The 23,435-nt window shown below is 52.8% G+C and overlaps 1 protein-coding gene across 3 annotated transcripts; it reads left to right on the forward strand.

The window, feature by feature from the left end:
* Nucleotides 1-6,551: 6,551 nt before the first annotated feature.
* ELOVL1 (ELOVL fatty acid elongase 1) lies at nucleotides 6,552-21,605 on the forward strand. 3 transcript variants are annotated; one of them, XM_065841818.2, is made up of 8 exons: nucleotides 6,552-6,575; nucleotides 17,620-17,681; nucleotides 18,082-18,272; nucleotides 18,439-18,519; nucleotides 18,729-18,785; nucleotides 19,096-19,201; nucleotides 19,360-19,496; nucleotides 20,144-21,605. In XM_065841818.2, the coding sequence occupies exons 2-8, from the start codon at nucleotides 17,636-17,638 to the stop codon at nucleotides 20,396-20,398; spliced, it is 873 nt and encodes a 290-aa protein (XP_065697890.1). In that variant the 5' UTR covers nucleotides 6,552-6,575; nucleotides 17,620-17,635; the 3' UTR covers nucleotides 20,399-21,605. The 3 variants fall into 3 exon arrangements, with proteins under 3 accessions (XP_065697890.1, XP_071666047.1, XP_065697889.1); XM_071809946.1 differs by having other exon boundaries at nucleotides 6,565-6,583; XM_065841817.2 differs by lacking the exon at nucleotides 6,552-6,575 and adding an exon at nucleotides 15,350-15,480.
* Nucleotides 21,606-23,435: the final 1,830 nt, after the last annotated feature.

Consider the following 23,435-nt stretch of genomic DNA (forward strand, 5'->3'; position numbering starts at 1 on the left):
TGGTTATATCTGTTCCTCCAAGGGAGGACGGTTGCTCCTGACTATCTGTGAGAAACACTGCAGCTCCTCACCATGAGAGCTGCCCCACTGCTGCCCTCCCCTGCCCTGGTGCACCTCAGACCTGCCAGGCAGGCGTGGGAGCCCATGGCAGGACCTGTCATGGATTCTCTTATCCCTGAATTTCCTTTTCCTCACCCCCACCCTGGGTCTCAGGGGATGCATTGTGCTGCTGATCACACCAGTGGGGAACCTCAGAAGCAGAGTAGATGCCAGGTAGGCTGGGGAGGATGGCAACCGCTGGGGAGCATTCAGCATCCTCTGCCAGCCTGCAGCCCGGACAGGCAGGCAAAGCCCAGCCCCGGCTGGAGCTAAAACACGGCCTCATTTCACAGAAAAACAATCCCTCTTTGTGCAGCCTGTTCTCCCAGAACAATCCTCCGCTCTGACAACATCCTTTCTGTAGCTTAGTCCCACAGAGTGACCAGCAGCGTGCTCAGCCTGACGCCTGGCAGCTTGCACCAGTGTCTGCTGCAGCCCCGCTGCCCCATGGCTGAGGTGCAGCACCTGGAACCACTGGACTGGGCAGCTTCTGCATGGGACTGTGGCCACTTCAGATCAAGGCTAAGTCACAGAATCACAGAAGCCTGGGGCACTTGGGAGGTGTTTTTCGTCTGGTTTTATTCACTCCATGGGGCTGCGTGGCACTGCTGCACCACATGTTAGGAGGGCGGCCCTGGCATGCAGTTGCGGAGTGTGGCATGTGGGTGTCAGGTCACCAAGTCTGACCATAATTCCAACTGCCTGCAAGGAGTGGAGAAGTCACCTGGCTTTGCCAAGCTGCTCTCTCAGGCTCCAAGCAGTCTGGGATGGGTTGCTGGAGCCAGTCAGCTCCTGTGGGCTCAAAATCACAGAGATAAAATTAAATGGTTTCAGCTGAAAAGAGAGATTCTGGGGAGGAGCAGGGCTGGGGTTTTCCCACCACCTGCATTGTCTTTCTCTAGAAGCATGTGCCCATGAAACAGCCTTGAAAGCTCCCTGAGAAGGGCCAGTTTTCAGGTCCCTACCAGAGACAGAGCTCACAGAGCTGCCATGGTCTTCTGCCACAGTATCCTGCATGTGGACAGTCACAAATGCTTGCACTGGTGATCAAGGACTCCTGTTGTGCTGCGTGTGTTGAAGCCCTCAAAGCTCCTGGCCCTTTCCAGCCTCTCACCCGTCTGTTCTGGGCCTTTAGCTGGTCCTGCTGTGCCTCCTGTCATGTGAAGACGCTGAAGAATGGGCTTCTCCAGGCTTTAGTCTCCTTGGGTGCCTTGCTCCAGCCATGCTGCCTGTTCCCCACACTGGATTTGTGTAGATTTGGAGCAAGCACCGTTATTCCATGATGTTATCCTACAGGCCACAGGAACAAACAGGGATGCTTTAGCAGGTCTGGTGTGAGCTGAGACTTCTGACGTGTCTGTGGAGGACCCCAGAGTGTCACTCATCGCTAGGGTGGTGTTGCCAGCCCACAGAAGTGGGTGTCAGGGCTCATGCTGGAAAGGCTGCTGGCTTTTATGCAGCTGATAAAGAATTCTCGTCCTAGCAGGAAACCTCAGTCATGAGTGCTGCCCAGCCAGCTGTCAGGCAAAGTCCAGCAATCAAACACACCGGGGTGAAAGTCTGCCATCAAAGCACCTGTGCCCTAGCACACCACCAGCATGCCTGCAAGCTTCGGGGTGATGCTTCTGCCTTCTCTTTTATCTCATGGTGTGCCCTTTTCCGGGTGATGTTTTAAAGTAAAGCTACAGCATCATGTTACAGCAGGCATCTCGTCGGGGTCATTTCATGCCTGCTGGCTACAGAAATGTGAGTTATTTGCTGGTCGCTTGAGGGGCTTCTGGGGACTTTGGATTCCAGGAGTGAAGGTATTTCTTGTGGCCGAGGGGGAAGAGGGCAGCACTGACAGCGATGGGGTAATTGGCCTTTGCTGTCAGGATGATGTAATCAGCAAAAATAACAGACAAAAGTTTGCACAAGACGAGTCGCTTAATGTTGATATCAACCGTGGAAGGAAGCATACGTGCTGGGCATGGCCTATCTGCCCATCTCCACTTGTTGAAATCGCAAACAGACATTTTGGCACTTACTGGTCCTTCAGGCTCCAAATAGTGTCATATGTCTCCTCTTTTAGCGGCCAGGAAAGCCTTGCTTTATTGTCTCGGTATAGACAGAGGTGGCGTAAGAGCTTTTCTTGGATGTTTTGCAGCTGTCAGTGTAATCAGCTTGTCATTTTTTGTTGTGGAGTCGCAGAGAAGGTGTTCAGCGCTGATGTGTGGTTGATAATGCTTTAGGGTCCAACCATGGGAGAAGAGCGTAAACATTAGAGAGCCAATTTACATTCAGTGGTTTTATTCGATCCCATGCAAAATCACTGGCTTTTCTTGATTTAAAATAAAAGGATGGGAAGATCTGGAAATTGTCTTTTCACTCTCCAAGTGTAGTAAGTTAGGTGAATTTTCTAACTATGTGTGTCAAATACATTACTGAAAAATTACAGGGCACGTGTTTAATTTCACTAAATTCATTTGGTGTTCCTATTATCTTTTAGATTTTTCAAGTTGAATAATGTGAATGGTTTTTCCACATAAAAAGCTCACAATTCAATTTTTCAGTATTTTAAAAAATGAATTCATAGTTATCAAGTTAGTGAATAAGAAAATATAAACTTACTACATAAATCAGACATGATCAAAAAGATGGTTTAGTTCCCCAGAAAGCCAGGATTTTGAAAATTTCTATCTCTGTCATGAAAACTGAGCACGTGGAGGGTCTGAACCCCCCCTTTTCCCCACCTAGCTGCATGGGGATCCTAAGCCACTCTTTCAAGACTGGCACTAGAAAAGGTGCAACACTGAGAAACTGCACCAGCAGTTTCTCTCATCACATGCAGAAGAAATTATCGTTACTAATTCCTAAGGTCATAACCTCTCATTGAAGTTCATTCCTTTTTCATTGCTTAGCTCCTCCAGACCTTCCCATCTGATAGTCTGATGATCCTCTGCAGTGATGATGGCTTCCACCTTTGTGCCTTCAGCAAGTCACAGTAGTGCACACCTGCTTTTCACACCAAGACAGAGCAAAAAGGAGAAACAGAGGTGCACCTGGCTCTGCAAGAAGCAAGGAGAAAGCAGAATATGAGGACTGGTGGAGTGAACAACAGAAAGGAGGATTGCAGAGACTCATGCTCACCTCCATCTGACCAGATATGTATGTTGAGGAGGACCAGCAAGACCCTCACTAAAGCTACAGTGGCTTATGGCGTGTTGCTCTCCAGGATAAGCAATGGAGGAAGGAGCTTAAGCTCTTCCAAGTTGGAGTCTGGTGCAGCCCAGGCTGCTGCAACCACGAGCACAACAGCCAGGTTGTGTACTGAATCACAGGTGAAGAGTTAATGACCTGGAGGGCTTTGCGTGCTGCAGGAGCAGTTCACGGAGGAAGGACACCCTTGTGCAGGGGTGTTACACAATCATCTCAGGTTTGACGGTCCAGACTGCAGTCAGAGCGAAACAACATGCTTGGCTGGCTGCAAACAGCTTCTCTCACAGATTTCAGGTCACACAGGCGGGATTCAAGATGGTAGCAAAAGATTCTCCATTTATAAAAGTTTCCCTCCAGCCACTTCGGGAACATCAAGCTGTACACAACTGGTCACATCGCTCTGGCCTTGTCTCCCTCACCTCCCTTATTTTCTAGGGATTTTCTTTGCTATGTGTGCTCGTGCTACCCTGCTTCCAAAGAGCCTGGAAGGCAGAAACCCAGATCCACAACATGCAGCAGATTAGTCAAGTCCTTGCTGGAGGCCTGTCCCCAAGGGTTAGGAGGGGACTCTGCATCACCCCCTGCCAGCTGAAACTGGGCCAGCACTGCACTGGGCCCCCTGGGTGCTCCGGCAGCCCAGGGTCCTTGGGCCAGGTGAGCTCCTGCCCAGGCTGATGGAGCTTTGGGGACGATGCAGGAATGGGGAATGCTGAGGAACTGCAGACACCTGTTGAGCATAAGCAGTAAAAAAAGGCAGACAGGCAGACAAAGGTAACTCATCAAAGTGAGTGTGAAGAGAAAAACAACTGATAAAGGAGAAATAAAATGGGAAAAAAATATACTTGATATGTTGGTGAATTAAGGAGAGAAACTGAAGATGCTATAACAAGGGAAATCCAAAGAGCAAATACGCCACAGGAAAAATAGTGGAAAAGGCAAATGCAACAGGGAACAAGAGTCCAGGACCAAGAGAGAGGAAAAAGAAATTCCATTCAGAGGAGAGAAAAAAAAAGAGTGACCTGGAAATTTATTCCAATAGCAGGAAGAGGCTGGGCTGCATAATTTGGGGCTCAGCCTGCCAGCAAGGGTGGATCCAGAGGAGAGAAAGAATGCTTGGAGAAAGCTGTGAGATGTGGGATACTAGGTATCTAGGAGGGAGTGGGAAGGAATCCACTGGTGACCTGTCATTTCATGACAAACAAAATAGCAAGATCTCCTCTGAACTGGAGCACGAAACAACTACAAATAGATTAATGGTGCAAAATAAAAGGAGGGAAAAAAAAGTGAAGAATAGCAAGCAAGACTGGTGCCTGTACTTAACAAGGGAGGAAGAGTGATCCAGACAGCTGCAGGCCTGCTGGTCTGATGTTAATACTATTCAATTAAAGAGTAATGCAGCGCATGGGCAGGAAATGAAAAGTGGGATAAAATATAGTCTATTATGTCTGACTAAGCTGATAGTTTAAAAACCCCTTTCTATAAAGCTATAGACCCTGTGCGGACTCCAGGGAAGGAGCTGGGAGCCTGGGGACCAACCGGGAACCTTGGTAGATATTAGGACAGAAATCAGCACAGGAATTTCACGTGGGAAGGAGTGATTAAGGTCGAGACGAAAGTAGAGCCTGGTGAAAGGATGCATATCAGGACACACAGAAGGTTACTACTGAGGTACTTTGTGGATCTTCTTATAGATTGATTTCCTTAAGGAGTGGTACAAATATTAAAAGTACTGGCACTGTAGGAGAGTAAAGAAATGCTGTAGTCACCAGGAGTGTAGTTCATTACTTCATTTGGGGGACTTTGTGAGCTGCAAACACCTGAAGAGGAGTTACAGGAGTAACTGGCCAGAGAGGAACTCTGACCTGTCACTGCAAAGCAGGGCTGAGGGGTGAATGCAGCCCTGGCTGTATCCAGACAGGGAATTCTCACTGGGAGAACACCATCTGTGACCATTTCTGGTCACCTGTCTTCAGAGAGGGAACTTGAACAGTGAGACAGCCAGAAGAGTTTCCCTGGTAGTAGATGCAGGGACAGACTGGCTAGTGAGAAAATGCTGTAAATACTTGTTCAGTCTTCCATGTAATGGCTGAGAGGGAAACGATTGCTGTCTACAAATATATTGGAGCATAAATACCAAGGTAAGGATGTATGTAAGATAAAAGACAATGATGGCACAGAACAAATGGATATTAACTGGCCGTACATCAATATAAGCTGGAAATGAGAAGATAGTTCCTAACAATTAGAACAACGAATTCTGAAACTGCCTTCAGATCAGACAAACACAAGTTGAAGCCCAGCCAATTTTTAAGATGAAGCTTGTTAGGTCTGTGGAGACAGCACACCATGAAGTGGTGCTGGAGACAGTGTGCAGTCACACTTAAAATCTCTGGGGCGTCCTTCTGTCCTGTGTTATCAAATGCTCGCGGTAGCTGTTGTGTTACTGCCAAAAGAAAAGTGACTGTATGTGACACTTGCTTATTGATTTGTAGTTGTTTGTTTCGTAAGTGTTAGGACTGGAAGAGTCTACCCAAACCACTGAAGTTGAGGGCCTCCCGCTGACACTGAACTCCTGTGGAGACGTGTACCACACTGCCTGCGGGTGACCAGGAGACTGTGCCTTGGCTGCTGATGACAACCCAGGCTTTGCTTGGCCTCTCTGCCCACCGTGCGGCTGCTTCGCCTGTTGGGGAGCACCATGGCCACCCTGGGGGAGCCTGCAGGACTGGGACTCCCATTTGTAATAGATGTCCAGTTGGCGTTGGACTAGGACAGGACCAGCTCTGCTTCCGGAGCACCCGGGAAAGCAGAGGCAGGTGTGAGAAGCAGAGGTGGGCGAGTGCAGTGCTCGGACCTCTATCCTCCCCTTCCCTCACCATCACTCTCAAGCCCACCCTCCACACCGCACCCAGACCCTGGCCAGACCCGCGACCTTTTCCCAGCTATTTTCCATTTTTTCCCTCCTCCTGCTGCCCCTCGGGTTCCCCAGCCTGCTCCCTCTTCCCTAAAAATCAGCCAAAACCGCCCCAAAACCCGGCATTCCCCGTCCCGAAACGTCACGGCGCTGCGCGGCCCCGATCTCCCAGCCGCTGCTGACGTGGGCGTGGCCATGGAATGGGTGGGCCCCGGTGCCAGCGTCGATTGGTCTCAAGAAGCGAGCTCCGCCCCAGAAGATGGAGCTCTCCCCCTAGGCCAATCGTCAGCGGCGAGGGGGGTAGGGCAGCCCTATTTAAGGGCGGGGTAGCGGTGGTGGCGGGCAGAGCGGGGTGCGGCTGGTGGTGAGTGAGTGCGGTACGGGGGTGCGGCGTACACGTGGGGGAAAAGAACAGCTCTCCGGAACGGTGGGTGTTGGGAGGGAATGACGAACCTGCAAGGGAGATGAATGATGGTTCAGCTCTGCCTGGTGGGGCTGGCCTGAGGGTGCCTGGTCTTTCTTAGGAGTCCTTTCAGGTTATTGTGTGTGGGGAGTTTGAAGAGGCTTGGGAGGAGGTGTCTGAGCTCGCTGGTGGGTTGGGGTTTGCTGATGGTGTGTGCTGGAAGGGCTTTTGGGGCTGTTTGCTGAAGGTAGTTACAGATCAGGGAAGTGCTGAGGCCTTAGTGGGGTTTAGCTGCTTTGGGAGTGAAGCTTTGCCTGTCACAGATGGTGGGCCCTGCCCTTGCAAAGCCATGTGCTGTCTTGGCAGCCACTAAACAGTGGGAAGAGGCTCGTGTGTGCCTGTGTCCCTGTCACCTGGGATGCTCCAGAGTATGGGAGGAGGTGGGTGATATCTCCATCGCCAAAGCGTCAGAGGGCTGAGTTTGAGGAGGTTGTGGCCAGATGGGCGGGAAGGGTGTTGTGACATGCCCTTGGCAGATGGTGAGGCTGGGTGCGGCTGCCAACAGGCAGGAAGGTGCTGGTGGGGGCTGTCACCCCCTTGGAGCGGGGGATAACTGTGATAAGCAGTGTGGCTCTATGTGACAGCCAGTGGTGTGCAAGCCTGCCAGGAGGAAGGTAAGTGGAATCCGAGTTGGATTGTTAAAAGAGTTTTTAAGAGCAGCTGATGCTGTGAGGAGTTGCAGCATGCCCAGAGCCCCTGGTTCATGACCTGGTGCTGCTGTGCCGGGGCACCCTCTAGGGTGCCCAGGGAAGGGTGTAATTCCTTTCCCGCAGCCGAGTTGCCCTCCTTGGCGGTGGCTGTATGCCAGAGTCCCCTCTGTGCTGTCTCGGCACAGTGCTTGGGATGCTTTCCCAGCCTGCCAGGAGGGAGGACTTGTCTCTCCTTGCTGGCTCTACCCTGGCCACGAACACCCTGGTCTCTGTCCCGGCAGGTTTGTGTCCAGTGGCCATGCTGGTGACGGGCTCCTGGCTGTGCTGGGGCTGCCTTCCTGCTGCTGGCGGCCATGGGCGCTGAGCCAGGGGTTTGTTTCCCCTCCGAGTCGGCATCTGGTGGCTGCAGGGCTTCCAGGAAGGAGATCGGCATCGTGGTGTTGGCGCTTCTGCTGCGGCTGGGGACAGCTCCGTGGCTGGTCCCGGCCCGTTCTTCCAGCCGGCAGCAGGACAGGCCGCACCCGGGGCTCACTGAAAGGTGGCTTAGCCCCGCCGGTGACCGCGGAGCGGCGCGGGGTCTCGCTGGGACACGCAGGGGCCCTTCCCGCAGCCCCAGCCGGGTGGCAGCCGCGGGCCCGGCCGTACAGGCCCCGCTGGCGGTGGTAGCGGCGCTCGGCCGGGCCGCGGCTCGGCGTTTCCGGGGCCCGCAGCGGCGGTAGGCCCCGGCGGCGCCCCACCCCGAGGCCGCGCCGGGAGCCGCCCGCGCTTCCCGCTCCCGGTCTGGAGGCGGCGGGACGGGTCCCTGCGGGCCGCAGCGCTCCATCCAGCCGGCGGCGGGGCCAGGGGCCTGTGCTGAAGCCACATCGCTGAGGGTGGGAGTGAGGCACATGTGGGACACTGCATGGGGACCCCAGCTGTGCTGGCTCCCCAACGCTTTCTGTGCTGGTGCGGCTGTGGAGCTCGGCCCTGGCTGAGAGCTGTGGGGATGCTGAGCTGCTGAGAAAAGCTGTGGGCTGCTGGGCCTTCATCACAGCAGGCCAAGAGCAGCCTCCGCTGGCAGCGCTGGCTGCTCGGTGGCCAGAGAGCTTTCTCCTGCACATCAATGTGCCATTGAGATGGCTCTTCCCTCCTCCTCCTCCGGGCAGGGTGGCAGTACCAGGCCTGCCCTGCTGCTGCCACACAATGTTAGCTTTGAGTGCCTGCTTGTGTAGGTGCTTGGCCTCCCTCTGGCCCTTGCTCTGGAACGCTGGTGGGAGGAGGAGGAGGTCCCTGTCACCCTCCTGGTGGCAGCAGTAGCCTGGCTGCAAGCTCACCTTGGGCTACAAGGCTCTGTGCTTGCAGGGAAACTACAGGTTTAATAACCATGGACAAATGCTCATCTGACCTTCCACAGGCAGCACTGGAGTTGGTCTGTAGGTCTCTTATGAGGGTTTGTTCCTCCCTTATAATGAAGAGGCCATTAGGAAAGTTACTACTTTTTGGTCTCTGCAGCAGGCTAAATGAGGCAGTGTAAGTGCACAGGCATTGAAAGGAGGGAAGGCTTTGAGGGGGCCAGTCTGTATGCCACTGTGCCTGGGTGCTTCTGCAGGGGCTCTGTCAGGTGCTTTCCCCATGGTGGACCGCCTTGGTTCTGGAGTCCCAAGGGCAGGAAAAAGTGAGGTAACCACACCTTCCTATGCTCAGTGGGCAGCATGGAATAATATTGGGTGCTTTCCCTGCTAGTGTGTTCCAGCAGAGCATCTCTTTCCCTCTCGGAGGCCAGAATTGCCTGTGCAGCAGTGCATCCGTCCTCCTGTGCTGCCCCAAATTGACCATGTTCTCTTCTACCAGAATGCAACCAGGGCAGATTCCTTGCTGGATGGAGCTGACCTTCCCACCAGACCTGCTGGGCAGCTTCTTGAGGATGGTTTAGAGAGTCAAACAGCTGGCTGAACCCCTGGGGCTTGACCGAGACTGCTGTGTCTCATTCCTGGGAAGACCCTCTAGCTCATGGGTGTGAGCTCCTGCTGACAGTCTGTTCCTTTGAGAAGTAGCACAATGCCACCTGTTGCAGCATCTCCTTGCTGCATCTCGCTGTGGGGATTAAACCATGCTGCACACACAGCCTGTGCCTCTGCAGTCCTGCCCTGCATTGTATCCTCACCTCTGTTTCCTGAAAGTCTGTGAGATGGGGGGGATTATATCTAGTCCTTCAGGGCAGAAACGTAATATGAGATAAAGTACTGTTAAAGCTGAGGCTAGGATGGTAAAAACTCGATCTGGTGTAGAAGTGTCTTGCATTATGTTTTGGAGGTGAAAATAATTGAGTTTATTCAAGGTGCATAGTGTCTCCTTTGTCTCCTAGCGGAGGAAAGCTTTGCATCCCCAGGAAGCTTTGAAGCTGTCATCAGGAGCAGGTGCATTGCTATGTGTTTGGTTTGGCACTGTCCTTGAAGATTGTGGGTGAAAGCATTCCCCTCTTCTGCTGGGGTTACAGCCCAGACAATGCTCAGGCTGAGATCCTTCCTTTAGGAAGAAGCTTACAGGAGATACTGGGAGTGGTGCCTGTGATGGCCCAAGATATCTTTGGTGTTTCTGTGCTTTCCTGATGGATTTGTGCTAGCATGTGCCCTGCTGGCTCTTGGATGGTGGGAGTACTAGGGCTGGAAAGTCTGGTTCTTGCCAGTCAGACAGGTGAGGCAGCCTGGGCTCCTGCAGGGAGGAGCTGGGCTCCTGCAGGGAGGAGCTGGTCCCCAGGAGCCAGGGCTTTTCCCTGCAGGAGCTGAGGCTGTTGTTGCTCAGAGATGACATGTTGCAGCTGCCACAGCCAGCTCCCCACCAGCAGCTCTGTACCGGGATGTTATCTGAGACTTTAGTGGCTCGAAGCTGGGGATGTGGTAACCAGGTCTCGTGGTTCTTGATTTTTCCCTTAGCATCTCTCAGGGTGTTTAATTTCTGCTTGTTCCTTCTCTGTGGGATGGATCAGGGTGGTAAGCTGTCACTAGGCAGCAAGTTGTCCATCCTGGCTACAAGGAGTGCTCTTACCCTGTGGATCAGATCAACTCTCATGGTTTGTTAATAGATTTTTCTCTTTATACATACAGAGTTTTATCTCATGCTGCTTCTGCTTAACCCTAAGAGGCTTTATCTGGCTGTACAGGACCAGCAGTAGGAACAACAGCCCTGGCTTGGAGTGATCCATGTACACTTGTGATAATCGGGCCAAATTCTGCTTTTCATGTGTGTGGTGCGCTGTGACCCCTGTTAAAGGTGGTATCTGTTAAACTTCAGGCCTGTTGGGGTCTGTGGTGCTTCTACTGTGCTACTGGAGTCTCTGGCAGCTCTAGCATTGCCAGTGAACATCCTTTCTCTTGTTGGAAGGTGTTTATGTGATTGCACTGCCTTGGTGCAGAGGGTATGGGAGTCCAAAGCAGATGTCATGGTGGCTTCCAGGCAATGAGCTCTTGTCTCAATGACAAGTGGCTCTGGGTTCACACTTGGGCTTCATGACTGGTCCAGACAGAGCTGTTGGAGGGATTTCAGGAGTCTGTCCTTCCTGCATCTTACTTTTCTAGACTTCTAATGTCTGACTTGTCTTGGTGTGCCTGTCCAATTAATGCAGGCCTGGTTGGGACAGAGTACAGTAATCATTACAGTGTAGTGATCATAGACATGACTGTGGGAACAGAGATGAAGCCTTGTAGTGAGGCATTTGCATAATGATTAAAACCACACAGATGAATGCTCTGATGCTGTGCGTCCCACCTCCAGGTAGAGATGCACTGTGTTCGTCTGCTAGAGGGCTCTAGAAGGCTTGACCTAGATCTGGAAACAGGTGTCAGGAGCCAGCCCGGCTTGGTCTAATCTTGCCTGTCCTCCTCTGTTGCTGCCCTGTTTCTGTCTGTCCCAAATGCTCTCCTGTCATCTCGGGGGGCTGATGGGTGCCATCCCTTCAGAGAGGGAGCCCAGCCATCTTCACCTCCTTCCCTGCTCAGCTGGTGCTGCACGAAGGAGTGGACACAGCTCGGTATGGCTGGCTTGGGAAGGAAATAACTACAGAAGTGGAAAATAAGGTATCTCACCCTCTGTTTCTTTTCTTCCTTCATTTCTTTACTCCCTCATTCCTTGCGATGTCAGACTTTCTGCCTAATTTTGTTTTTTTCCTTGCTTTTTCTCTGACTGCTCTCATCTGTACTGATGCCAGTGCCCTGAATATGCAGCCACCGGTGTTGAATGTGATAAGGAATAAGCCTACCCCTAACAGCTTGCCTGATCAGCCTGGGGAGGTGCTGTCCCTGGAAAAACACCCACTGTGTGCTGTGCATATAGGCCTTTTACTGCAATGTATGCTCTTGTGGGACCTTGAAGTCTGATTACCTGCTTTGTTTTTTGTACAAGGTTATCAGTACCTTATTGCAGTGGGCTTGCTCCTTCCGAAAGCTTGCAGGCTGCCATGCTGACTGCCCAGGCTCTGCAGAGCTTGCCTGCTAATTTGACAGTCTCCTCTTGCTCTCCCTGCTCCCAGCAAGCATGAGAATGGGACAGCTTAATCTGTTCATAGGATGTTACCCAAAGGCCTCAGGGTTTCACAGCCACTGCTTGAGATAGTGGAAGGAGGGTATTGACACACGCTTGGTGAAGATGGGGAAACTCCTCAGCTTCAGACAGGTCACTTCCCACCACTGGCAGCCCATGTGCCAGGAGCAACACCCAGCCAGTGTGACTCCCGTGCCAGCTGCAATGCAGCTCTTGCAAGAGCTGTTATGTATCGAGGGTTTAAGAGTTTGGATCCCTTCTCTGTGAACAGAGTCCTCCTAGACTGACTTCAGAGTACACTGATGCAGAGTAGATGGCAGCAAGCTGTTAGCGGTGGCCTTTGACACTCAGCATGAGGTCGCTGAGCCAGAGGAAGTGACAAATAGATGCAGTTCACATAGGAAACTTACGTGTTGGTGTTAGCATGAAGTTTCCTTGTGGACTTTGTAGTTATGTCATGGGCTGAGAGCTCTGGAGCTGCTTGTCCTCAGAGTCTGTGCTGAATGCTCAGAACCAAGGTGCCTGGCTAGGAGAGCTGCTACCCTGCGCCAGTGTGCTGGTATGGTGTTCCACACTTGAAACATAGCAGATCATGCTCTCCTGCCAGACTGGTCTTCTGTGCCCTGTGAACTGGTTCACAGGCACCTCTTTAGGCTGTGATTTCTCTTGAAGGAACAGTGTGACTTTGGTAACATGTGGATGACAGTGCCTTAACTGAGTTTGCAGTCAGATGGCTAAAATCATTCGCTGTAATGCAGGTGTACTTGAATCCAGCTCTCCTGTTGAGTCCTCTCTGCTGCCCGTGCTTGAGCTGGTCCCCTGAGATGCTGTGTGGGAAGCAGGTGTGTGCTGTCTTGTTATGAGCCTCTCTCCCTTTTGCCTGGGCACAGAGGGACAGAAGGAGGAGATCCAAATCCAGTTTTCTAGGCTTTACCTGTAAACTTCAGAGTGATCCTGCTGCAGAGCTGATAAAGAACAGGGTTTTGCTGCTTAGGGCTGACTGAGCTCCTTCTCCCTCTTGTCTTGTTCTGACTACCTTGTTGCTTGTGTGTTGTTCAGGGTAGGAACAGATTTGGTTCCTCAGCTTGCTGGATTCACTTGTGCGTAAGCTCAGGAAAGCTTCTGGAGCTGTGACTGACAGCTCTTGGTGATGGTTTGATGCCAACATGAGTGTGTGCTGTGCGCAGCCCTGTCTGTTCCTGGCCCCACCACTAGACCCTGGGTTGGTCAGTCCCACTCTTCTATAGAGGCAGATGCTTCTGAAACACAGGTCCCCATCTCTCTGCTGGGAAACATCTCCCTGAATGCATGGAGCTGCATGCAGGCCCTGCTGGACCCAGAGTGACTTGCTGGAGCTTCAGGAAGCTGGGCAACTGCTGTGGTGGAGAGCTGGAAGATGAAGATGTCTTCCTCAGAGTTGCATCAAACACCAAGCCTTGCTGCCAGCTTGTAGGTCAGGGATGCAGGCTGGTTTGATAGATGGTGAACTGGTTATCTCCTGACCTTCCTTTGAGGAGAGCTACGGGAGCCAGGCCTGCTTCAGCCAGTTCAGCAAGGGCCCTGTGCCAGCTATCCCTGGGGTGGCAGCTCTATGGCCACCTACCAGACTGTTTTGGTGCTGCCTGTAATTAAACTAGTGAGGAGATTAGGGTGGCTTGCTTTCACGCTTATTATAGGACTGATTTCTGATTCAAATGCTGATGAGGTAGGAGTGTTGGTGCGGATGGCTGGGGCTGAGTGTCTTTTGCAGATGGTTGCTGTGTGGGGAGAGATGCACCCTGCGACGCTGTTAACACAATTAATTGGGTTGAGCTCTGTTCTGTCAGTGTCATGGTTCACAATGCTGTGGTCTGACTGCTCTTGGGCTGCCGGGGCTGGTTATAAAGGCTTTTGCTGTTCTTGCTGAAGTTGCACTAATTAGCTGTATAGCTTGTTGGAGATGTGCGGTGTACACATTGCATGGCGTAAGCAAGTATCTAATCCTTGATGTTGGTTACTGTGACAGACTGTGGCCCAGTGCTCTGGCTTGTAAACAGTGGGAACTTTCTCACTGATGTGGGGAGTGACACCCTGTTGGTGGGAGGTGGTAGAGTGTTGCAAGGTTTCTAGGTATTGTGCAGGATTTGTTGGGGCCCTAAGGGTTCCTGGTGCTTTGATATGCTTGGATCTATTTGCTTGACTTCCTTTCAGCTGTTCAAGGCTCAGCTTTGGGTTCCCTATCTCCTCTCAGCTCCTTGCACAAGAGGCTCAGGATCTAGGAGGAGTCAAAGGGGAGTAAGTGGCTCCTTTGTGCAGAGAGGACAGACACCAGCCACTGATGTGCAGTGTAGCATTGGAGGGCAGCAAGAGCAGTTGCCTCTCAAAGTGCAGAAGGACATCAGGTGCTGGTGTTGTGCACAGAGGAAATGGCAGAGGTGAGTTCAGCTTCCCAGACACTCTCCCTTTTGCAGCTCAGCTGCCAACACCCTGAGGCCAGGGGCTGCCCCTTGGGAGACAGAGAAGGGTGAGACATAGCTAAATCTGCTCACTGAGCAAGGCACGCTTCAGCATCTGCCTAATGCGGGACCACATAGCATGCCAGTGTCGATACCAGGTCCTGCAAAGACCCGAAGACCTTGGGTGTTGCTCTGTTAGCTGAATGCAGCAGGATGTTCTGAATAGGGAAGCTGTGGAAAACACATAGGTCCTTCTCTTAAGGGCCTGTAGCATTATACTGCTAGTTCTGCCCTGGCAGGAGTCCTGGTGCTTGCCCAGACCCCATGTTCAGGACAGCTCCCATGCCTCCTGTCACCCTGTAGCATTTCTAGCTATAGGGGTGCTGGAGGTGCTTCACAAGACACAGCAGTAAGAGGGACCTGTTGCTGTTCACACTCATGGGGACTTCTGTACTAGTGCCAGGTTGAAGTGAGATTATTCCCAGTACTTGGGGGGATAGTTGTCTGGGTTCAGGGCTGCTGCCGGGATGGCCCTTGTCTACTGTGTGCTCTGTGCAGCTTTCAGCAGGTTTGTCAGGGTGAGACTGCAATGTGAGACTTCTCACCCAGGTGTACAGTATCTTTGAGACCCTGAATTGTTTTGAGCTGGGGTCCTGGTTGGCCAGTGGTGCTGGAGCCTTGCTGGCATTGGGGTCCACAAAGTAATCTGTGGTGCCTGAGCTCAAGTGTTGCCCTGCAGTGTGAGATGTAGGTCTGAGCTCACGGGTGACTGATACTATCTTCTCATCCTAGCCTGCCTAAAATAGGCAAGTACTCTGCAGGAGCTTTGTGTCTGCCCTGGTCTTGTAGTAAGGCTGACTCATTCAGCTTGATAAGATAAACAGAGTTTGAATAGTCAGGTACCTGTGCTGGGAACTAATTCTTGAGGGCTCCTCAATCTAGCAAATAAAGGTGTAGCTGGATGTAGTGGTTGAAAGCTGAAACTAGACAGACAAGTTTGGAGCTTGCTCTTAGCCATTAAAGCAACATAAAGCTCAGCAGCTTTCAGGACTTGTACTTACTGCATTTCCCACAGCTGGAGCATTGGGTGGCTCTCAAGGATGCTGTAGTTGCTGCTATACTTTTCTGGCCTCTGCGTGTGGAGAGTGGACGATCTTGGCAGTGCCCAGGACCTTAAATATTACTTGCATCACAGTGATACTACCAGTGAGTATTACTTGCTATTAAACCCCTTCAAACCTTGGATTAGGAAGGTAAACATTTCTTCTGCTGGTGGCCCTGACATGTGGGGATCAGTCCTGAGTGTGCTTTGCCCTGTTGCTGTAGCTGCCTCTGGGGTGGCATAGGGAGCCACCTTCTGTGCTTTCGAAGCATAGCAAAACTTGAGCTCTGCCCTTGGAGTCTGTGGCTGTGCATGCTGCTCTGGAACCTTGCTTGGAGGAATGGGTACTTTGGGGCCTGGAGTTGAAGGGGGAGACATTTTCCACCCCAGTGCAGTTGCAGAGAGGTTGAGTGGCACTTCCCAGTGTGGGGGGCACAGGGGGTATTACTAGGCAGGCACAGAGCCAGCACTGTTGCTGCACCAAGGTGATCTGCAGGGGATGATGAGCCTGAACGATGTGTGCTGGGCCCCTGTGAAGATTGCTGCCTGCAAAGCCTGTCATGTAGGTGCCTGGTAGCACTGCACAGGTGGTGTGTGCTGCTTTCCTGCCTGGGTCCCAGCCAGAACAAAGAGGACTCTGCTGAGCTCCTCCTCTAGCAGTGGTGCTGGTCCTGGCTGGTGATGGCTTGAGTTGGCAGTGGCTGCTGGATGCTCCTAGGTGGGATGTTACTGGGATTAAGGTTACTCTGACTTCAGCCTCCTGGCTGCTGGTCTGGGAGAGGCTGCATGTTTCCCAGTGGTGGCAGCAATAAACCTCCTGGGGAGACTGGGCTGGGGACCTGTTTCCCCAGGCCTGTGTGTGGGCAGTGATTTCTGTGTGCCTTCCTGGAGGAAGGGGTAGGTGGAGTGTCTGGTAGCAGCCCTGGGGAATGCCTCCCTCGCAGGTTGGTGAGTCAGGTGAGGCTGGGCCTGTGTTCTGCTTCCCTTCTTGCTGCTCTGGTGTCCTATGTGCTGGGGTGAGGTTGGGGAGCACAGGGGGCTGGGGGAGACTGTTTCAAACTTGTCTGCAGCAGCAAGAGCCTGAGCCCTTCCTGCTTTTCTGGAAAGCATCTGCCTGGATTGCTGTCTGGTGTGTGCTCTTAGGCTGGGCAAGTGTAGGGAGTGCCAGTCCTCCCTGCAGCCTTATATCCTTCTCCTGCACCTTTCTCCACTACTTGGGCATACTGTGCCTTGCCTGGAAGGGGAGTGCAAATGTCACTGCCATGTAGGATGCACCTAGTCTCTGAGGTGCTGGGTTATCACAGAATCACAGAATGTTTTGGGTTGGAAGGGACTTCTGGATATCATCTAGTCCAACCCACCTGCTAAAGCAGGTTCACCTAGAGTAGATTGCACAGGAATGTGTCTGGGTGGGTCTTGAATGTCTTCAGAGAAGGGGACTCCACAACTTCTCTCTGTCACCTTCAAAGTAAAGAAGTTTTTCTTCATATTCAAATGGAAGCTCCTGTACTTCAGTCTGTGCCCATTGCCACTCATCACTGGGCACCACTGAAAGGAGTCTGGTCCCATCCTCTTGACATTCACCCTTCAGATGGGATGGTGGTTCTTGTCAGGAGGGTTTTGTGCAAGGATGTGAAACCAGAAACTCTGACACCAGAAACTGGTGTTTCTGAACTGCTGACTTCTGTTCCTCCTGCAGTGGGTCTGTTAGTGATGCTGTGGTGGTTCTCTGGTGGGGATCAGTGAGCAGGAGCCCAAAGCTGGTCATAAAAGCGCTGGTCTGTGGAGAGTGTGGGCCAGCTCTGCATCTCCCTGGGAGCCCTTGCACCAGCACTGGGCAGAGCAGTGTGCTGGGTGGATGTGGGTGGCAAAGCTGGTATGGCAACATCGTGGTTGTTGTGGGTGCTAATGCTGGAGCCTGAAAAGTGAGAGCAAGACTAAGGGGCTGGAGATAGAGTATTGAGGTTGGAAGCTTTCCTAGCTGGATTGACATGTTAGGATCCTGCCTTGGAAGGACTGCTGGTGATAGATGATGGGGTTCTCAGCAGAGCTGGGGAGACAGAGCCAGGCTCAGTGAGAAGTGGGGAGCACGTGGCTCAGCTGGAAGTGCATGCTGGTGTGTGACGAGCTGAGAGCAATGCCGGTCAGGTACACGGCCGTACCTCTCAAGCTGTGCTTGAAATTTGCTGATCTACAGGGCTGTGCTCTGCCAGCTGCCTGATCTGCCCTTCCTCTCTCCACAGAGATACTGCCACCACCATGGAGGGGATTGTGACCATGTATCAGGACTTCATGAAGAAAGCAGGCGAGTGTTTGGCTCTGCCCAGCTGCAGGGCAGGTGGCACTACATGTCTTACTGCCGCAGGCACAGGGGGGTGGTCTGTCATCCCTGAAGTGGTCTGGGTCTGGCTGCATCCTGCCTCAGCCCTGGCATAGATGCAGCTCTGGAAATTTTTGGGGCTGCCTGTTATAAGGCTGTCTTGCCTCAGTGCCTGTGCAGCCTCTTTTGGGGCACAGGCTGCTTTGCAGTGTGCCTTCAGGCTGTACCTTACTGAGTTTGGCTGGCTTTACCAGCCTCTGCTCCCAGACTGCCCCTCATTTGCACTCCTGCCCTAGGAGAACAGGATTGCCGTGTCCTTGCCTCTATGCTGGCAGTGGATTAGGGTGAGGATGCTAACCGCTCTGCACTGTGGCTCTCTCTGCAGACCCCCGCATCGCTGATTATCCTCTGATGCAGTCCCCGTTCCTTGTGATGGGCATCCTTCTGGGATATGTCTACTTTGTACTATCCTTGGGTCCCCGGCTAATGGCCAACAGGAAGCCTTTAAACCTGAAGAAGTTCATGGTGCTATACAACTTCTTTCTGGTGGGACTCTCACTTTACATAGTCTATGAGGTGAGTTGTCGGTGTAGGCTTTGTCTGGCATGTATAAAGCAATGCACACAGGCTGCATGGGTGATGGGAAGCCCTCTTGCAGGCTGTTCCCTGCCCTTCTGCACAGGGCTTGGGCAGTGCAGTGGGTGATATGTTGAGCCTCATCGTGTTGATGCTCTTGTTGCAGTTCCTGATGGCGGGATGGCTTACTGGGTACACCTGGCGATGTGACCCTGTGGACTTCTCACAGGACCCCAAGGCCCTCAGGGTGAGTTCTTGTCCCTTTCCTGATAAGTGGGGGTGGCCTTTAGCACTTCTGTTTGGACAGTAAGGTCACAGCTACCTGCCTCTCGTGAGGCAGAGGACTTACAATCCCTGGCTCATGGTTTTACACCAGGGTTAATTATATGGAGGCCCTTAGTCACTGAGCATGTTCAGGCTGAGGTGGGTCTCTAACGTTAACCTGTTTCATTACAGATGGTGAAAGTTGCTTGGCTTTTTGTCTTCTCCAAGTTCATCGAACTCACAGACACGGTGAGATTTTTTACTGAGGAGGCCTTGTCACTGCTTTCTATGCAGGTAGTTGGGGCCCAGTGTTCTATTGGGTAGGTGCTTTCTTCAACCCTTCCAGTCTGTGCTGGTAGTGCTTCTGTCTGGCATCACAAAAGAGGCTACTCTTGGCATGTTAAAGCCCTGAAAGCTGTGGGGCGACCTAATGTGTGGTGGCAGTGGGCTCGGAGGGGGTGAAGTGTTACAGAGATCAGACACTGTGAATTAGTGGTGCAGCCTGCCCTAGCTGCTCCCAGAGCTGTGGGTCCTTGATACTGTTGGGCTCTCATTGCAGGTGATCTTTGTCCTGCGGAAGAAGAATGAACAGGTCACATTCCTGCACCTCTTCCACCATTCTGTTCTGCCTTGGAGCTGGTGGTGGGGGGCAAAGTTTGGTCCAGGTAAGATGGAAACTCTGGGTATACAGCTTAGGGAAAGGCTGGGGTTAACCCCAGCATGCTGAGAAGGGTATTTTGGCCCTGCTGGGCTCCTAGGAGCTCCTTATAGGGGTGATTGCTGTGGAGGATTGACTTACACTAATGAAAATCTGTCTTAACAGGGGGAATGGGCTCATTCCATGCCATGATCAATTCCATGGTGCATGTTGTCATGTACTTTTACTATGGGCTCTCAGCAGCAGGACCTGCCTTTCAGAAGTACTTGTGGTGGAAGAAGCACATCACAGCCATCCAGCTGGTGAGTCTGTGTTGTGGAGCAGAGCATGTGTCCTCAGCCTCTGATGTGGGGGGCAGGCCAGCCCTTGTACCTGTGAAAGATGCACCCAGCAGCTGTAGTTATCTCTTCTGTAGCTTCTCACTGTGGGTTTCTAGCAGTTCTGGCCCCCTGCAGGCCTTTGGCCCTGCCAGCCTGGCTGGGGTGTGTGGGTGCTGCTCAGCCTGCTGCCCCTGGACTGTAGCCATGTTGGGAGGGTGAGAAGCACATGCTGCGTAGAGACCTGTGCTTGCCTCTTCCAGCTGCTGCTGGCTGTGCCTCACCGTAAGAACACAGGAGGTTCCACTCAAATATGAGAAGAAACTTCTTCACAGTGAGGGTGACAGAGCACTGGACCAGGCTGCCCAGGGAGGTTGTGGAGTCTCCTTCTCTGGAGACATTCAAAACCTCCCTGGATGCCTTCCTGTGTAACCTCATCTGGGTGTTCCTACTCCAGTGGGGGGACTGGACTGGATGAGCTTTTGAGGTCGCTTCCAATCCCTAACATTCTGTGATTGTGTGATAAGGACAGAGTGGGAAAGGAGCCTGTTGGTTTCATTTAGAAAGGTCTCTGGTGAAATTCCTGATCGTGCTCCCATTAATAACTTGTCCCTGCTCTGCCTTGCTCCCAGGCACAGTTCGTGATTGTCTCCCTCCACATCTCCCAGTATTACTTCATGCCCAGCTGCCAGTACCAGTTCCCCATCTTCATCCACCTCATCTGGATTTATGGGACCATCTTCTTCATCCTCTTCTCCAACTTCTGGTACCAGTCCTACACCAAGGGCAAACGGTTGCCCAGGGTGGCCCAGCAAGCAGCCCAGCACAACGGTAGCAGCGTCCATGAGAATGGCACCGTCACCAATGGCAAGGTCAAAGCCAACTAGAGGGCAAGGCCCTCCCAGAGCCAATGAGAGCCCAGGGGCAGAGGCAGCTGGGACCTGTTCCCCTGCTCCTGGGTGCCACTAGCCAAGTCAAGTGCCTACAGACTGTTGTACCCCTGTGCCCAGCCCTGCTGTCCTGTCTGCATGCCCAGCCCCTCTGCTCTGAGCAGCCATGGGCAACTTCTTTTGCTCCTGGGAGGGCTTGTGCTATTTCTCAGTGTTGCTGAGCAGAGAGGCAGCTGCCTGCATCACAGCTGTGGGGCTGCAGTCCCATTCCAGTGTTTCCAAAGGAACTTTCCCCAAGTGCCTACATCTGGCCCTTCTGCCCTGGGGGCCATTTCCTTCTGAGTAGGACCAAAAGAAGAGACCGGTCCCAGTCCTGGTGCCCTCTCCTCTTCCCTGTCTCATCAGAGCCTGGGTGGATGAGGAGACATGTCCCTGGCTGCTTGCCACTGCCAGCTCAAGCGTGAGTGCTCCTGCTCTGCCATGCCTTGTGCCACTTTGTGCCATGTCACAGCACTGCATGTCCCTTCTGGTCCCTGTGTGCCCAGGTGGGGGGTCCTGCCCTGGCGTATCTGCTCAGGCGTGGCTGTGGAGAATGTAGGGACAGTGTGTATGGGACTTGAGGGCCCAGACCTGCCCAGTACAGTACACATGCACTGTGCCTAGTGCGGAGCAGGGGTTGTGACAGCCTAAAGTGCCTCCCCCACATAAGCTCAGGTTGCCTTGCTGTTCTGTGCCTGGGCCGGGTGCTTGGTGTGTGTGCTTTAGCCACACTTCCCTGATCCTGTGTGGCAACAGGTGGCTTGCTCCAGAGCGAGGGAGGCCAAGCTCAGCCTTGTCTTGGACCACTTCCATTCCTGAGAGCTCAAGACTTGAGCAATAATAGCCCCTAGAATCAGCTCCTGGGCTCTCCTGCATGGCACCAGCCCTGCTCTGGCCCAGCGTGAGCACAGTGGAAGATGGTTGTAGCATGCCCTGCTGTGGTGTAACAGTGAGCACCTCTTGCCTTGGTGGATCCCACTGGGACTGGGTGAAGGTGCATGCTGCCCTACAGCAGGACAGTGCAGCAGCTCTCCTGGGCCTGGTGCCCATCACCTGCTCTGGCTGTAACCAAAACCATGCTGATGGCCTTGAGGATGAGGTGAAGGAGCCAGGCCCTGTCAGATTGGGCTGCTCTTCTATCACAAATAAACAGACAGAAGGAGAATTGGCTCTGCTCTCTTGTTTTCCTGGCTTGCTATATTCAGAAGCTGCTCCAGGTGCTTGGTCCTGCCCAGTGTGGTTGGAGGCAGGGCTAGGAGATGCAGCTGGTGCAGCAGGTTTGTGTGTTGGGGGAAGAAAGGGAGATAGCAGTGTGCTGATGAAGCAGATGGCAGATTGTTTCCAAGTGCTTTGGTAGAGCAGTGCTCAGGGCAGGAAATGTGTCAAAGCTCCTGTTGTGAAAGTGGTTCCACCCTGTGAAAGAATGGCTGGGGTGGAGTGTGGGTGTGAGCTGGGACCTGGGCCAGCTGCCCAGAAGGAGCTGCTGCTTTTCAGAAATCCTGGGGAGCTGAGATGTGGGAAGAGAGACCCGGGAAACCCAGGTAATGGTGAAACAGCAGTCTGTTGCTTTTGGCATCTGTGGAAGCCAAAGCTACTGCCATCTGTGAATGCCCCTGCAGTGTGGATCTGTGCAGAATGTAGCTCCGGCTGGCCAGAGGGTAGCTTATATTGCTACTGCCCTACTCTTGCTGCAGAAGTGCAGTGGGCTTGGCTGAGCTGTCTCTGCTGCCTGAGACAGTCTGGCTTCAGTGCTGCCTTCCCCATCACCTGGTGACTGGGCCCTGAGTGGAGAGGCCAGCCCAGGTGCTGACTCAGGGCTGGGCTCTTTGTGGTGGGGAGGAGGAGTGTGTCAGACCAGCAGGTCTTCAGAAGCTGAGTTTCACTGTAGGTTTGGTTGGGGTGTGGGAGGGCTTTGGTGGATGTCCAGCCAAAGCCCTAGAATGGAGCTCGGTGTGAGGGAAAGCTCTGCTGACCCTGCCTGGGCAGCTGTGCACCTCAGTGCTGGGCTCTGACATGCAGGAGAATCTCCTCAAGTGACCTGAACTGGTGTGACCAATCTGCCAAAGTGCATGTGGGCATCACCCTATTTTATAGGGCCTAGTGCCCTTCTACACATGAAGTCTTAAAATGGGACCTGACTGCTTCTCCCAGTTGCTGCTTCTCTGGAGACAAGGACGGGCAGGAGACCTTGTTCTGCTCCCAGCTGAAGTGGTGTATAATGTTAGTTCAGTGCTCACAAGTCACCACTGTAGGTGACAGTCCAGCTTTTCATGCCTTGCCTCCTTCTCCCCACCCAGCTGGCTCTTGGTAATGACAGAACTCTTTTTGCTTTTGTCCAAAATAGTAACAATACTTCAACTACTTCTGCTTAGCATTTTAAAATGGGCTGTTCCCTGCTTGTGCTCTGCTCTCCCTTCCTCCAATTGTTCCTGTTAGCTGTGATCTTTTCATGCGCTGGTAATTTATACACTGTCATGGTCTGTACTGAATTCACGCCGTATATGGCAGGGTTTCCCGGGCCTGCTGGATCAGTGCCCTGCTCCTTGCTCTGCTCCTCCTTGCTCCAGGACAGTAGGACCAGTATGGGGACAAAGGAAGACACTGCAATATCATCACCTTCTAGTAACACTCAGAGGACTTCAGGGGGTGTGTAATGTACAGCTTCTGGGGGTGGGTATGTGCTAAGGAGAGAGGCAAGACAGGCTCTGTCAGAGAAAGATAAACTGCTATTAATGGGAGTGAACAAACTCCACCAGCTGTCAGGCATATAAATCCTTCCTTCCAGGGTCAAGAAGCACTGGAAGACTTAATCTGCTGTGGGGCCACAGGGTGAGTCTGTGCTAACTTGAACTGTAGGGGTGTGTGGGAGGGTTCCTACAACAGCAGCACAGCTCTGGGAAAGAGTGTAACCTTGTGTATGGGTTCCTGCCCCATTAGATCCAGCTGCTGCCCTAGGCTTTGCTTCTGAAGAGAAAGAAGAGCTGCCTCTTTCTCC

Source organism: Patagioenas fasciata, chromosome 6, assembly GCF_037038585.1.
Source record: "Patagioenas fasciata isolate bPatFas1 chromosome 6, bPatFas1.hap1, whole genome shotgun sequence".
NCBI classification, from domain to species: Eukaryota; Metazoa; Chordata; class Aves; order Columbiformes; family Columbidae; genus Patagioenas; species Patagioenas fasciata.

What these genes read in the sequence shown, in the direction of transcription:
- ELOVL1 (XM_065841818.2), top strand. Translation starts at nt 17,636, where the DNA reads ATGGAGGGGATTGTGACCATGTATCAGGACTTCATGAAGAAAGCAG. An exon ending in GGACTTCATGAAGAAAGCAG is followed by an intron (nt 17,682 to 18,081) that starts GCGAGTGTTTGG and finishes CTCTCTCTGCAG; the next exon opens with ACCCCCGCATCGCTGATTAT. An exon ending in ACATCACAGCCATCCAGCTG is followed by an intron (nt 19,497 to 20,143) that starts GTGAGTCTGTGT and finishes CCTTGCTCCCAG; the next exon opens with GCACAGTTCGTGATTGTCTC.